Source organism: Rattus norvegicus, chromosome X, assembly GCF_036323735.1.
Source record: "Rattus norvegicus strain BN/NHsdMcwi chromosome X, GRCr8, whole genome shotgun sequence".
Taxonomy (NCBI): Eukaryota; Metazoa; Chordata; class Mammalia; order Rodentia; family Muridae; genus Rattus; species Rattus norvegicus.
In genome coordinates this window covers 132,435,256-132,450,926 of record NC_086039.1, presented here as the reverse complement: position 1 = coordinate 132,450,926, position 15,671 = coordinate 132,435,256, and the positions used below count along the sequence as shown (strand labels likewise).

The window sequence follows — 15,671 nt, the reverse complement described above, 5'->3', positions numbered from 1 at the left end:
ACAGATAAACACACACACACACAGACACACACACACACACACACACACACACACACAGAGAGACACACTATTAGTCAGGCATAAAAAAGAATGTAGGGCTAGATAGATGACTCAATAGGTAAAGGCACCTACCATCAAGCCTGAAGATCCAAGTTAAATCCCAGGACCCCACATAGAAAGACAGAATGAATTCCCACTTGTCCGCTCACACACACACACACACACACACACACACACACACACACACACACACGGACAAACAGACAGACGAAACGAAGGAAAGGGAGAGAATGATAAAATTTTAAAAAGGAATATAGTACCGAAAAATGCTAACATGTAGATGGACCATGAAACCATTAGACTAAATGATTTCGCCAGACTCAGACGCCTCAGGTTGTAGGGGTCCATTTCTATGAAGTGTCTGGAATAGGCAAGCCCACAGAGACAAGACTGCAGATTGGTAACTGGCAGGAGCTGAGAAGAAGGTGATGGGAAGCTTGTACCAGACTCTACTGCAGGATGATGACAATGTCTCAGAACTAGACAGTAGTGGCTGGCACTCTGTAAATGAACTAAAAGCCACTGAGCTGAATACTTTGTGATCATTAATTTTATCAATTAGTAATCTTACCTCATCAATCTGACCCCAACACCTTTTGATTGAAAGCCCCTCAGGTCCTCATTCTTAAGTATAGAGAACTTTGTTCCCACATATGGAGTGGGAGTCAGTAGAGTTTCTCTAGATCCCCATATGCTATTATACCCCAGCCAGCCAGCTAAGTCACCAGCTGAGGGCCATGAAAGAGAAAAAGAAATGAGCTATCTTCAACATGGCTTCATATTATAAAGGTCTCTGGAAGGGAAAACAAAAATCTGTGCTTCAGTGACCTTGACTGGTCATTGGCTAAGCCTTTCATCAGGGAAAGGAAAAGAAACCCCTACTCTCTCTAACGCTTCAGCACTAACTGCACAGTTCCTGTACTCTTCCTCACAGAGGAGGAAAGACTGAGTCTATTTTCCCTCAGCAAGATTGGATGGTGCTCTTTTTCTCAAAGGATCAAAGGTAAAATAGTAATATGGCCCAGGGGGGGCAGCCTTTCATAGACCTCTTAGGGGTTTTGATGGTTCTATGCTCCAAAGTTCACAAGATAGAAAGGGTTTGCTGTCTGGCCTTTAGTATCCAGAACCTAACAGGAGCCCAATAAGTGGATAGGCAGGAGAAGAAATGAATAAGCACTACACTACCCTCCATGAACGCTGGAGAAATGGGCCTTGGCGGGAGTAAACCAACTTAAGAGTCCACATTTATAACTCAGGTCAATCATCCTCTGCTTTACTCAACCTGCTACGGGAACACTGAACACTGAAGCTCCTTTGGGGACTTAGAAGAGTTCAGTCCTAGGCAACCATTCCAGAACAGGAGTCTTGCAGAGTAAGAAAAGCTATACAACATGAAGCACAAGCCTGATGCTCACAGAGAATGGAGCCCTTAGCACCCTACATGGGTTTGCTTCATCTTCCGCTGGGAGGCTTCTGCTAGGGAAGAATCAGACAATTCATCTCTGGAGCACCTGGCTGAGCAAGTCCTTGAAGATGAACAGGATCATAACACCTAAATGTCTCAGCCAGATAGGTGAGTTGAAATTTAAAGGAACAACAATAACAACAACAACAAAACCAGAGACAACCTCCACCTCCAAAAAACACAAACAAAGAGTTCAAAGTCCTCCATGCATATGTACCTGGATATATGGTCTAGCATCAGAAGAGTACTTCTCTAGTCTCCCACCTCATGAACCTTCTACCTTATGGCTCCTGGGGAACCAGTGACGTAGCATCCAGGGACGAAACGGAAGAGAGGCAATGCTCACTTGTGAAATATTAGAGCCCCCACCGATGGTTATTATCACCATAGTGAATGTACTTAGTGTCACAGAATTAGTCAGTTTAGCTGTTAGATTAGATGAATTTCATTTCTTTTTTTTTTTTCTTTTTTTCGGAGCTGGGGACCAAACCCAGGGCCTTGCACTTGCTAGGCAAGCGCTCTACCACTGAGCTAAATCCCCAACCCCTCATTTCCTTTTTTTTAACATAGTCTCTTGCTGTTCACTTAAGGACAGGCTGGCCTGGAACTCACTATGTAACCAAGAATAACGTCAACAATCTTCCCACCTTAGCCTCCTGCTAGAGTCTTGGCCACTGCTAGAGTTCAGGTGTGTACCACCACACACGGTTATCTCATCTTAATTTAAAACACATACACACGGGGGGGCGGGGGGGAAGGAGGGAGGGAGGGGGAGGGGGGGAGAGAGAGAGAGAGAGAGAGAACAGTAGAGTTTAGAAAAGACTCTGGATTCTGCAACACCAACAAGCACTTTAGGTAGGAACGGGGGTGTCAAGAGACCAGCTATGTATCAGTGAGATGTCACAGTGGGTGAAAGAGTTTGCTGCACAAGCCTGAAGACCTGAGTTTGATCTCTTGAAAGTTGCACACTAACCTGCACATGCAGGCTGGGACATTCAGGCAGGCATACACACACCATACACATGTGCACACACATAATACACGTTTTAAAAATACTTTTAGTTGGGTGTGGTGGAGAACACCTTTGATTCCAGCATTCAGGACACAGGGGAAAGCAGATGTTATTTAAAACAAAACTTCAGACCTCTGAGTTTGAGGTCTGCCTGATATCTGGAACAAGTTCTGGTCCCATCAGAGCCACATAGTAAGACCTATCTTTAAAAGATGTTTTAAAAAACGATTATGTAGGAGATTGGGATGAGTTTATAGAAGATGAAAAGAGAAGATGTTCTTAGTTCTCATTCTTTAGGCATTTAAAACTAGTGTTGGCTGGGTGTGGTGGCCCATGCCTTTAATCCCAGCACTTACAACGCAGAGGGCAGACGATCTCTGCTAGTGGTCTATAAAGCAAGTCCCAGAACAGCCAGAACTACAGAGAGAGACCCTACCTCAAAAAAAAATAATAAAGTGTCAACATTTAAAGTCCTTTGGAGTTTTAAAAAAGAATCAGGGAGGAAAAGCCTACAATTATTCAATAAAGTAACCAGAGGTGCTATTTGACATGTCCTCCCATTAGACAAGTAAAGAAAGAAAGAAGCTTCATTGTACTGGCATACTCTACAGATGTTATTTCATACATAGTCCTGGGAGTCCAGAGTGCAGAGCCACACCGGCATCTAACACCGAATGCTCATGTCGGAGGATGTTACAGAGGTGCACCCTTGGGCTAGCTCTGCTAAAACGATTGATAACTAGTCATCACTGGCTTAAACTAAGTGATTGATGAAAAGAAATCCCTGATGCTTACAATGGCTGTGTCTCATGATGACCAAATGCTCAACGACTTAGAGTCAAACAGAAGAAAATGAAAAAGGAAGCCTCTGGTCCCCCAGCCCAAGGGGGAAAGAAGGCTGGGAAGCCTCTGAGGCCTATATACTTCAGGGATAGTTCACTGTCTGCAGGTTGGATGAGCACAAGTCAAATCCTTTCTAGGCAATCTGTCATCCCCTTGCCTCCCTGTAGCCTCTAAAATACAAAGATGGTATCCCCCCTCTTTTCCCTCCCGTGGGAACTTTTAGTATAGGTTTTCTTACTCCCTCCATTATCAACTACTCAGTGAACCGTTCTTGAGCAAGTATGACTCCCGACCTGGTAACCCGGGGCTGCATCGTTGGCGGGTGTGGTTGGTAACCAATGGGCCAAAGTTTGGATAAGAGGGAAGAAAAGGCTGTTCTATCACAACCTGTGAACAGGGTCAGAGCTACAACTCCCAACTGCAGCATCCATCACTCAGGCAACTTGGAGGACTAAGCCATGATGTCACAAAAAAGTTGAAGAAGGTCCAATACCCTGAGGTAACATCAAAAGGAACTGACACTGAGCATGCTCAAAGGAGATTCCCCTCTTTCATTCCCCTCCTAGCTGCTCAACTCAGATCAACCTGTCTGCCTACCTGTGCACGCACAATACTACACACTAGAAAGAAAATCAACACAATGGCTCGTGGCCCTGGCCATGGACCTGAACATGACACTTCACTAGAAGGTGGAGAGTGGAGAAGAGTCAGGAACGGACAGGAGGGGAATATTGGAATGCACAGAAGTATCTACCATGGGAGAAGGGCCGTGAAGAATAAAGCATCAGGAAGAGTTCCAGAGGTCCCACTTTAATTACAATCAAGGAGAGATTGCAGCAACAGCAAAATGGGGATTATTCATTCTCTACCACTGACATTCCATTCATAGCACAGGTCAACATATCCTGCTTCCAGCTAAAAGTATAGCCAGTCTCCCATCAGGAGGCCCACTCCAGACACCTCACAGTGAAATGAATCCCTGTAGGAAGTTAGAGCCTTACCGAGGTAGTAATGCGGACACTCACAGCAAGGGACTTTTTAACATAGCTAAAAATTTCCAACTCACAGAAGGAATATGTGAAGACAGTGGATATCCTGATGGGAACTGTCTAGGACAGAGTTCCACCCCCAATCCCCCAGTTGAAGAGTTCAAGGCCAACCCTGAGGGTTCTGGCTGCAACTGTGGCCAATGCTTACCACTGAGAAAGCGCTTCATGTTATCACTGCTGGCCAGCTTCATGGCTGTCTGACCCGAGTAGGTAGCCAATGTGGGATCAGCTCCGTAGGATAGCAAGAGCCAGATGGTTTCCAGGTTGTCGTTGACTACAGCATCATGCACTGGCCTGTGGAGATCAAATACAGTCAGGGCTACAGGACTTAATGGAGATCTTTCAGGCTATCATATTGGGGGAAGGAGAGTGAGAATGAGCATGGTGACCCCAGGGTGACCCCAGTGTAACTTGGTAAGAGAGCAGAGGAGCCCCTCTGGCCTACAATTCATATCATCTCTATGCACCTCTTTTTCTTTCTCATAGCTATCATATCTATCTCTCCACTGGTTCCCTGCATCTTCAGACAGTATCTAGAGCACAACATAGATCTACTAGTAGTTCAGCAGAGAACAGGTCCCTGGTGGAAGTTAAAATTAAAGCAGGTGTGGGTGGTTGTGGAAGAGGAAGGACCCAGGTGACTGCTCCAGGGCAGGGATAGGTAGGGAGGCTCCATACCAGGTAGCAGCCAAGCAGAGCCTGTACATTTTGATCTGAGTCTTTCTACTTGGTATGCAGCTCCCCTGACACCCTACCTGAAGTAGAGCCTCTAGGAAAACAGAAGAGATGGATGTGACTTCTCTGAGACATGGAAAGGTTTTATGTTTGTGTATGTGTGCATATTAATATGGCATCACATTTAGTTATTTATGTATTGTGTGTATGTATGCATGAATACGTGTGCAGAAGTCAAGAGACAACTGGCAGGAATCAGCTCTCCTTGTATCATGTGGAAGCCAAGATGTCAGGCTTGATGTCAAGGGCCTGCATAGACCAAGCCAATCTCACAGACCCAGGCAGGTAATTTTTGAAGCGTACAGAGACCAAGTTACAAAACCCCAATCTGGACCGTCATCGCTAGATTAGTTTCCTGCTCAGAACCTAAGGCCTCAATTCCACATTAGACAAATGGCCCACGACAATGATATTCAAGAAGGTTGAGTGGATTTGGCATGGGACAGGATGAACCCTGGACAACCTCAGTCTCTCCTTAGTCTACTACAGACTAGCCACTGAGGAGCTCATCAGCTCCTGCCCCTAAGCTGGCTCCCTTCAGCCCACAGAAATCCTTTCAAAAGGCCTCGGATTAAAGCCTTTTTGACACTCGCAGCTAGACACGCTGCTATAGCCAGGTTGGGAAGAAAGCTCTGAAGCAAGGGACTGAACTGAGGTTTGAGACTTGGCCGAGGAGCAGCCTTCTTGCCTTGTGCCATCCTGTGAGCTGCAGTTCACATTAGCCCCATGTTGCAATAGGATGTTCAGGATATCAGTCCAGCCCCGGGAACAGGCTTCGTGCAAGGCTGTGTAGCCCGCGTTGTCACGGTGATTCACATCCTCGCTGTGCTTTTGGAGGCAGTAGAGAACAACGTCCTGTAGGGATAGAGACAGTGTCGTGAGAAAGGAGAAGTCGAAGTTTCGGGATCCTCCCCGTTAGGCTTGCCACTCCACAAGTGTCTGACAAGGTTCACAGCCTATCCTTTGTATGAGGAAACAGAAGACACAATTCACAATCTTCTGTGAACATAGTTCTCAGCCTCTATAGACAGGATCTCAGCCCCGAGCTGTCCCCTTGGCAGGAGGAAGACATTTCCTATGGCCAAGAGCACTCATCTGGGTGGTGATCACTGGGGTAAGGTCCTCAGAGAGGCTCCCCTTGCTGCCCAGAGGTCACCTTTCTGAGCTTACAAAACATGGATGGGAGCTCTGGTCTTGACAGGCTCAGAAACTCCCACCAACCACAACTCAGTTTGGTTTTTTGCTTTGAGACAGGGTCTTGTTGTAGCCCAAGCTGCTCTTACACTCCCTATGCAGCCAAGAATGGTTGATCCCAAATCTCAGATCTTCCTATCTCTGCCTCCTGAATACTTGGATAAAGGTATATACCATTCCCCCTATTTATGTAGTGCTGGGAATTGAGACCAGGGCTCTGTGCCTGCTAGGCAAAGCAACTAAGCTAGAGCTATACCCACAATGCACTTCTATCCTTCAGCCTCGGGTAATGCTACCTTCCCCAGGCTGAGTTGGCAGGACCAGAGACAGAACTCAAGTGACTTGAAGCATTCCTGCTACTGTGGTACAAATCTATGAATAAACTGGGATGGGGATTGGCAGTGCCATTGGGTGACTGGCTTCCGGAACATGGTACACACTAGTTCTGCTGTCAACACATGCAGGAAGCCCAGGAGACAGGACGAGAGGATGGTTGGAGATAGCTACTCTACTCTGTGCCTAGGCTGGATGTGTTGCCTCTCACTAATAAGATGCCCACTCTTCCCCAGACAAAGTTCCAGCTCTGTCCTCGTCTGCCCTCAATGTTTGCCTGTTTGCTATTTCTGCAGAGATTGGGTTTCAATGTATCTTGAGGTCTCCCTGAGAGCCATGCAGACATCTATACTAAATACTCAAGAACGGTAAACTGGCTATTGATGTAGACACCATGAAAGCTGCACAGACCAGTCTGTACCCTTCAGAGGCACGAAACACCTAATAAAGAAGATAAACTCTGAGATGTCCACATCCACAAGCAAATCCCGAGGAAATCATCACGGAGCACGGCAGAGATACATAGCCAAAGGTATTTGTTTCAACAAAGAGCAGAAAAGGGTAAAAATGTGTACCAACACACAGCTTCAGGTAAATCTCACCAAGATAAATGACAGTCCTTCCACTCCTTGGCACATGGGAGTCACAGGATTTGTTTGCACTCAAACAAAAGTAATGTCATAAGTGATATCGGACACATTTTATTTTCTTTTGTTGGTAGCCCAGGCTGGCTCTGAATTCACTATGTAGCTGAGGAGGCTGGCCTTCAATTGCTAATTTGCATACCTCTACCTCCCATGGGTTGGGATTACCATCTGGGTAATCTACCCCATGCATCTTGCCATATCATTTCATACTGCTAACTCACGTCAATAAGCTTACTATAATCAAAGGCCTTGTAAATATGATAAAGTAAGTGCTGCTTTGTGCCAGGCAGGGTGGTGCACATCTTTAATCCCATCACTCGGGAGGCAGAGGCAGACGCACGTAGATTTCTGTGAGTTCAAGGCCAGCCTGATCTACAAACTGAGCTTCAGGATAGCCAGGTTCGTTACAAAGAGAAACCCTGTCTTATAAAATAGAACAAAACAAAACAAGGCAGGCAGGCAGGCAGGCAGCCTTATTTGCTCTCCTTCCCATGTTTAAGAAAGTATGTGGTACAAGTGGGTTAGCTCAGGATTATTGAACATGCTCTTGACCCTTCTACCTGAAAGCCAAAATGAGGAGAAACTACAGGAGATAACCACACCCCGTGTGGTTGAGGGAGCCACTACTCCCCCTTAAGTAACCTAAGACAAAGTGAAAATTCCAAATCCCCTTCCTAGCCCCGGAATGTAGTGGATGAGATTATGCTACTTGTCAATTGCGCTTCTCCTGAACTGACATTCCAAAGAGCTCACCTTCCCACATAAGGAGCAAGGCAGCCTCCAAGGCACAGTAGAGGGAGAGCATCCAGACACAGGCCCCAGAGGCACCCATGGTATAACTGCTCCCTAAGGCCCATCTTGTCATTGCCTGCTCAAGGAAAGCTTACTCACCTTATAACCCAGACGAGCTGCTCGCTGCAGGAGCGTCTCCCCAGCATTTTTATTCACTATAAGTCTCCGTGCCTCTGGGGGAATCTGTCGGGCAGTGGGTGACTCTGAGGTCTCTTCTGAGCCAGCACTTCGGTACTTAGAGGGTGTACATGGTTCTGTGGGCTTCACTGGAGTGGGAGATTTAGAAGATCGTGTCTTCTGCTGGCTCCAACGACCTTTGCTCTGGAAAACAGAAATGAAGTCCTGGGTCAGGTCAGGCGACATATCCAATTCATCATGACCATGCCATCTGGCTGCCAAAGCCACCTCATTATATCCGGCACTCATGTTTTACTTTACTGAGAATATGCCAAGTGGCCCTGTCTACTGTCAGCTTAGAGACTGGGGGTTAGGCTAGTCACTAGCCATGTGAGCTCTTCTCAAGATAAGAAAAGTTGCTTCTGCATTTCCATGGGTAAATGGTAAAAATATCAGATCCTCAGCCCCATAAATCATGGCATGGTGGAAGGACTGAAAGTTGGAAAGAGGCAGCCCAGGATCTCTCAAGCACCTGGCCTCAATGTCCATTGGTGAAATTTTGGAGAAGCTGTGTCTCCAGGTAATGAGAACAGAGATACAGCAGTCTGACTGGTCACAATTCTCAATACCTTCACTCATGTATAAACCTGGCCCCGTATCCAACCGCACAGGCGTGCCTATCTTTTACCACAGCATGGCCTAAGATTATATTCAGGCCCATCCTGGGCAGTGGACTGTGAGACTCTGGAACCAGACAGGGCTGGGTTTGAAGTTTGCCTCTGCCATCAACTAGTTAAAACCCCTGAAGTAAAGTCTGACTCCTCTGAGAGGCTGTGGACTCCAAATGTTCTGAGAGGACTGTCCTCAGAAGTCACCCATGAGTGCTTCCCTTGCCCTCATTTTGGATCGAAGGTACACAGGAAGTTCCTGTGCTTTCTCTACTGTGCCTTCCTTGGTCTGTAGGGGCCCAGGTCACTTGTATCTCAAACTCCGGTTCTAGGTGAGGAATAACAACTGTGTTCAAAGATGGGAGCAGCCTCAGCTGCATCTGACTCCAAATCAAAGCTACGAACTGAATGACACCTGAGGGATGTTAGCAGAGTTTTATACCCTGCATATAAGAGAGATATTAATCCGCGAGAAAGTAGATAGAAGCGTAATGGGGTGGCCACCCTAAGACCCCGAGGACCCTACCCCTGATAGTCAAAGTCTTGTATAGCTCCCTTCCCACACTGGGATAAGGCTTGCCCAGGTAAGACTACAGAGAATGGGGTATGATTTCCAAGGCCAGGTCCCAAAAGACACCGTGGTTCCCTTTTGATTCTTTCTCAAATCATCTTCTGCGAGGAAAGCCCTTTGAGGGGAATACAGGCCCCAGCATCATTTTGCTAGCCATGAGCATGAATTCCATATACTGGAAACAAACACTGCCTAACACTTTGGCTGCAACCTCATGCAAAGCCCCACACTGGGCTCAGCTAAGCTACTCCTGAATTCCTGAGCTCCAGAAACTAAGATGATACATGGATATATGCTTCTTGTTCATGTAGAGCCACTATATTTTAGAGTGATTTTTATGCTCCAATGGAGCTAACATGAGCATTTACTCAAAGCCCTCCAAGCATCCAGAGGTTGCTACACTCCTGTTCTCTACGCTCTTCTATTGCCCTCCAGCCCCACTGCCCCCTTCCTACAAATCCAGAGCTGATTCCCAGTTTATAATTTGACACCTCATGTTCTTATTTTCTTGCTGTTTTCTTGAATCCACTAGTAAGTTTTTTCCTTAATTTCCTTTACAACTCTTGTCTCACTACTTCGCTTAAGCTGACCTTCAACTCCAGGAACAAGCAACCCCCGCTTTACCCCCTACACCTAGCTCTCTGGCTAGTTCTTAAGTTCCTTTGGGGCACAGGTCACATTGTCACCTTCTCTTTTGTTCTTACATCACTGAAGTCAGAACTGGGTGTATTATCAGATACCACAATTTTGTGTTAGTTCGATTCAAGCTATCTGTGTACAAAGCCCTGCCTGGGTAGTCAAAAAAAGTTACCTGGAAAGTTACATAAAGAAAGGAGCACAAAGAGATAAAAGATGTAGGTCCAGCGAATCTGTGCCCTCTGGTAAATCTCAGCAAGTCTTGATCAGTTTCCATGGCAGACGGGTGGAAGTACAATTGCCAGCAAGAATATACCAACCCTATGACACTGCTTTGTCGCTAGGAAGATGGAGAATATAATGCAATTTACCCAGGTTTTGTGAAGCTAAGCCAGGCTCCAGAGTAAGTTTCTTTCCGAAGGCCAGGCTGGCAGAGCAGGCAAGAAGGCAGCCTGAGAGGGGGAGGAGTGAGGACATGTAAAAGGACCCCTCCCCCTCTCCTCTTCCTCCTGGCTCCGAGCCCCTGTGGGAAGAAGCCCTTGTCCAATGCTTTAGTGTTGCAGGAGCATCCCCCATCCTCCCCCTGCCTTGCTTCCTACTACAAAGCCCCGTGCCATGGGGGCAACTGGAGCAGGTGGTGATGACTGGAAGAGAAAGAAAGGCAGGAGGGAGGAAGGGAGGCCCCACAGGGAGACAAAACCCTCTCCAGGAGAACATTTTAGCAGACACGTTGCCAGACAGAACAAGCAGACAGAAGCATGAATGTACTGCTGAGTGCAGGCTGCTGGCTACCTCTGTGTGGGCTGCGGCCATCTGAGTAGCCAGGAATGATGGGAAGGAGGGCAGGACCCTGGAACCTCTACCTGTGTCAGAACAGTGTCAGTGGTTTCTGCCTACTCACCTACTTCCCAGGGATGTCCCAGAAATGGGCAGAAAGCACTTATTCAGAAACTGCAAGGCACACTAACAACCAGGATTCCTCCGGAGGCAGACAAATTTGTTTCATGTCCGGATTGTGGCAAGCAGGACCACTGAGTCACCTCTCAAAAGTCCTCACTATAAAATGACTGGAATATAAGTGCCTAACTCTATGATGTACACAGGACTTAAGAGCGACAACAGGAGAGTTAGGGAGATGGCTCAGTGGGTAAAAGCAATTGTTGTAGAAGCTTGAGGACCTGAGTTCGAGTCTCCAGAACTCATACAAAGGCTGGACTTGTGACACAAGTGCCTACAAACCCAATGCTCTATGGGGAGATGGAGACAGAAAAGTCCACAGAAAAAAATTCATTTCTGCTTGCCCATTGCAGTGCATGTAGCAGAAAAACAAAGAGACTGTCTCAAACCAGGACAAAGATAAAGACCTACACTAGAGCTTGTCCTCTTACCTCTACATACAATATAAACACATACATTAAATAAAAAGTGACAACGGGAGCAGGCCAGAGCCAAGCACCTGTCTGTACTCCCCCAGTGGTCCCTACCCTACCGTTCTTGTCGTCTATGGCTTGGGGCAATGGATGCCTTGCCATGCCAGATGACAGTTTGTCATGCTGTACATCTAGTTCTCTCATTCCTGTCTCTGCTGAAGTGAAAGGATGTACACCGACCCTCAGAGAACACTTTGCAGTTATCAAAGCCTGTCACAGATATTGCCTCCTTTGTCCCCGCAAGCATCCCTGTGAGACAGAAGGGGCAGGGAGCATCAGCTCCGTCTTTAAGGGTGAGCAAACAGACTTGAGTGCCCTGTGTAAGATGCAACAAGGATTTGTGGGGGAGGAAGGGGTGGGAAAAGACAAGCGTCCTTCGCTAGTACCGTTTCGGAATCCCTACTTGGAAGCTAGTCAGAAGAATAAGAACCGTCCGTAACTAACCAAACCAGCCCAACGTGCTCATTTGAGTTTCTGTTGTCAAGGCAGATACCTATCACAGGTACACGCTGGACCTTCAATTCATTTCCTTCAAATGTCAAACTTACCCAACAGGAGGACTATTTCATTCTTCTTTAGTGGAACATTGTAGAATTGGGCACCAATTCAGGTGTTATAAACCTCAGAAGCAAATGAACTGGTAATTTTTAAAAGGGTTCAAAGAAAGCTTGCCTGCCTAACTGCTAAGTACCTAGTTCATTCGCTGCTAGGCTGCTTCCTCCAGAAGCATGGGAAAGGGGGACAGGGTAGAGAAAGCACCTAACCTGGACCCTCAAGAATCCTTGGTCTGGATACCAAATCCTGGCTTCCAAAAGTTATGTTCTACCTCAGTTGTCTCAGAGAGCTTCACGGCTGCTTTCTGGTGAGTTAAGCTCAGACAGAAGCTTCTTGATTAGCTGTAAATAATCTGTCCAGGCCAATACCCTGCCATACTTTTTTTTAACGCAAAGGACGTACAAGGATTGTTGGGGGAAAGAAATCAGGGGTCAAACCCTATAGTTAACTATAACCTTAGTTTGAACTGTTCAAATCTGTCCCAGTGCTTCTAGAACAAGTTTAGAAGAATACTTTCATACAGATCAGTGGATCCCTCCACTCCCATCTACTTGTTCCTTTTGCCCTCCCTGAGAGAATTCCTGCTAGAGAGGCCTGCTAGAAAGTCTGCCTCTCTAGCCAATAGCCCTCATATTGGTCCCTTTGATGGCCACATACCCTTGCCTCTTCTGAGACGTTTGCCATGTGCTTGGTCTTGCACTTTCGTTTTCCTGATGGCTTTTCTGAATTTTCAAGGCAGGCTGGCTCCTCCAGGTTATTTGGAAGGAAACCATTTGGTGAGTCCGAGATCCCCTGGGCTTTGCTGGACAAGAGAAGGTCCCTGTTCCTGAGGCAGTGCTCTGAACTTTGGGAGGAAGTCTTCTGCTTACGGGCCTTTGAATCTGAACAAGAAACAGGAAAGAATGACTGTAAGAGAAATGGAACACACTCCTTTAGTGCTTCACCATAGAAATCTCTCCTCTACCTGCAGGAGGCACTTCCCTGCCCTGCCAGCAGGGGGCAGCCCATCTAACTGGCCCCCCAAATGTGGGTCGTTTTTAAAGGATCTCCCCATAGCTCAGAGCAAACCAGAATTTCTTTTAAGCCTTTATCCACCCCCTCCCCCTCCAAAATCAAAAGCAACTTAGCAGTTTTGTTGGAGTGTCAGATATAGCAGGTTTCAAGTACAGGTAGGGGGTTAACTTTATGAGCTCGGTTCTCCCTACCTCCTAACTACCTGTCAGTCACTGTCTGAAGATACCAAAGTCAATGCAACAGAAACTCCCCAGTCTAGTATGGGCCTACTTAACTTGTGTGTAATAGCAGAAAGATACTGCCTCCTTTGATCAGAAATCAGGTCATTGGTATCACATGGCAACAACATGTGTCCAGAATTGTAATTTCAAAAAGGTCTACTACAAACTCCACTAGCAAGAGCCTCGCTCTATAGGGTCTGCCCTAAACCTCTTGTGTAGGGGAGATAAACCATTCACTTGTGTCTATTGGCAATGGAGCTATGTGGCTTGTACGTGTGGCTACATAGTCAGTCTCCTCCCTCAACCTTGTATTGAGGGAGGGTCTCTTTGACTTGTTCCTGTGCTATAGAACCAGTCAGCCTTCAACTCGCCATGCAGTCAATGGCTCTGACTTTCTGATTCCCCTGCCTCCACCTCCCAAGTGTTAGTAGTACAGGTATATGCCACTGTAGCTAGTTTACACAGTACTGGGACTCAAACCCAAGACTATGCATTGTACACAAAAGCATTCCTAACCAGCTAAAAGCTTCCTTCTTATCCCTGGCTTACCATTAACCATGTAAAGGGGTAGAAACTATCTATAATCTCTTTGACCTTTGGTTCCCATATAATAAATGGGGAGAATATAATTCAACACCCAAAAATAGTAGCAGAATTAATTGCGGTTATACAAGCCAAATCTTCTATAAAGTGTTATGAAGATTAAGGCATCAATATTATATGACTTCAGTACAAGCACTATGGGTAAGGGTTTCTGTCACAAGACTGAGCAACCCAGCCTAGCATACAGCAGATCAATAAGGCTATGAAGTAAATGCAACCTCAGTTTCTACCATTTGTGAGATGAAAAGATTGGAATCCCAGAGTTCGCAACTCACTCCCACCCCAAACTAGAAATGGACTGTCATCTGTAAAATTGCCAAAGGTAGATGTAAATGTAGGAGTCTCCATTCAAGACTACAGAATGGGCTGGGGTGGGAGGTGGTGCAAGCATTCGGGAGGCAAAAGCAGATGGCTCTCTATGAGTTGGAGGACAGCCTGGTCTATGTAATGGGTTCCAGGATCCCAAAGACTGTGCAGAGAGAACCCGTCTCAAAACAATAATAATAACAACAACAACAACAACAACAACAACAAAAAAGGAATTGGAGAACCGGGTGTAGCTTATGGATTTAAGAAAGAATTCCGGGGTTGGGGATTTAGCTCAGCGGTAGAGTACTTGCCTAGCGAGCGCAAGGCCCTGGGTTCGGTCCCCAGCTCCGGAAAAAAAAAAAAAAAGAAGCCCTAGCTATTTATCCTTTTCTTCCACCTAGTGAAATAGTGGGTCCTTCCAATAAGGCCACAAAATGCTGTGCTACATGGTCTCAGACGCTTCCAGCAAGAACAGTCAAACTTGGGTCTTTCCCCCCAACTTTTAATTTTTTTTTCTTCTTCTTTTTTTCGGAGCTGGGGACCAAACCCAGGGCCTTGCGCTTCCTAGGCAAGCGCTCTACCACTGAGCTAAATCCCCAACCCCTTAATTTTTTTTAAATGTCTTTCCCTCTCTCCAAAACCCCAAAACACAAACATGAAAAACAAACAAAAAAATTCAGCAAGACAAAAAATATGAAAAGAAAACAAAAAAGCCCACAAAACAAAACAAACAGAACAAAAACCATCGAGTATGTTTTGTGTTAGCCACTGTGTGCCCCAGCCTGGGCTGGAGTGTGGTTGATATACCCAGGAACAGTCATTAAGCAAAACTGATTCTCACTTTCCCAGCAGGTACCCCCCACCCCCACCCCCACCCCGCTCTTGCTCCGAGACAGGCTGCCTGGAAAACCACCTGCCTTTGTGTCCTGGGTGCTGCGGATTCTAGACTGCTTTCTTATTTTATTTTTAGAGACAAGAGTTTCTCTCTGTAGCCCTGGAAGTCCTGGAACTCACTATGTAGACCAGGCTGGCCTTGAACTCACATACATTCGCCTGCCTCTGCCTCCTGAGTGCTGGGATTAAAGGCATGTGTCACCACATGTCACTGGTTTGTTGTCTTATAGACATGGTCTCAGTATATAGTCCTGGATGACCTGAAACTCACTATGTAGACCGCGTTAGTCTAGAACTCAAAGATTCACCTACTTCTACATCTTGAATGCTGTAATTAAAGGCATACACCAACCATTCGCAGCCTTAATCCAGGGCTTCTGCCCCAACAAGTCTGGGTTAAAGCAAGAGGAAGACCAGAACTTGGCCTTGTGAAAACTCTGGGAAGCATGGGGAAACCACATTACAGAGTTCAGTGAAGAAAGGCAGGGCAAAGTCTGGAGTATATTCAATGGCAGAAGAGCCA

At 46.4% G+C, this 15,671-nt stretch overlaps 1 protein-coding gene across 7 annotated transcripts in view; it reads right to left on the bottom strand.

Moving 5' to 3' along the window:
• Positions 1 to 15,671, bottom strand: part of Bcorl1 (BCL6 co-repressor-like 1) — a 67,712-nt gene that overhangs the window by 11,488 nt on the left and 40,553 nt on the right. For all 7 annotated transcript variants that reach the window (XM_039099670.2, XM_039099669.2, XM_039099671.2 and 4 more), the window contains 4 exons: positions 12,765 to 12,988; positions 8,230 to 8,451; positions 5,853 to 6,019; positions 4,578 to 4,723 (listed from right to left, as the gene is read on the bottom strand). In XM_039099670.2, coding sequence (XP_038955598.1) covers positions 4,578 to 4,723; positions 5,853 to 6,019; positions 8,230 to 8,451; positions 12,765 to 12,988 — 759 coding nt within the window. The remainder of the gene's footprint in view (positions 1 to 4,577; positions 4,724 to 5,852; positions 6,020 to 8,229; positions 8,452 to 12,764; positions 12,989 to 15,671) is intronic.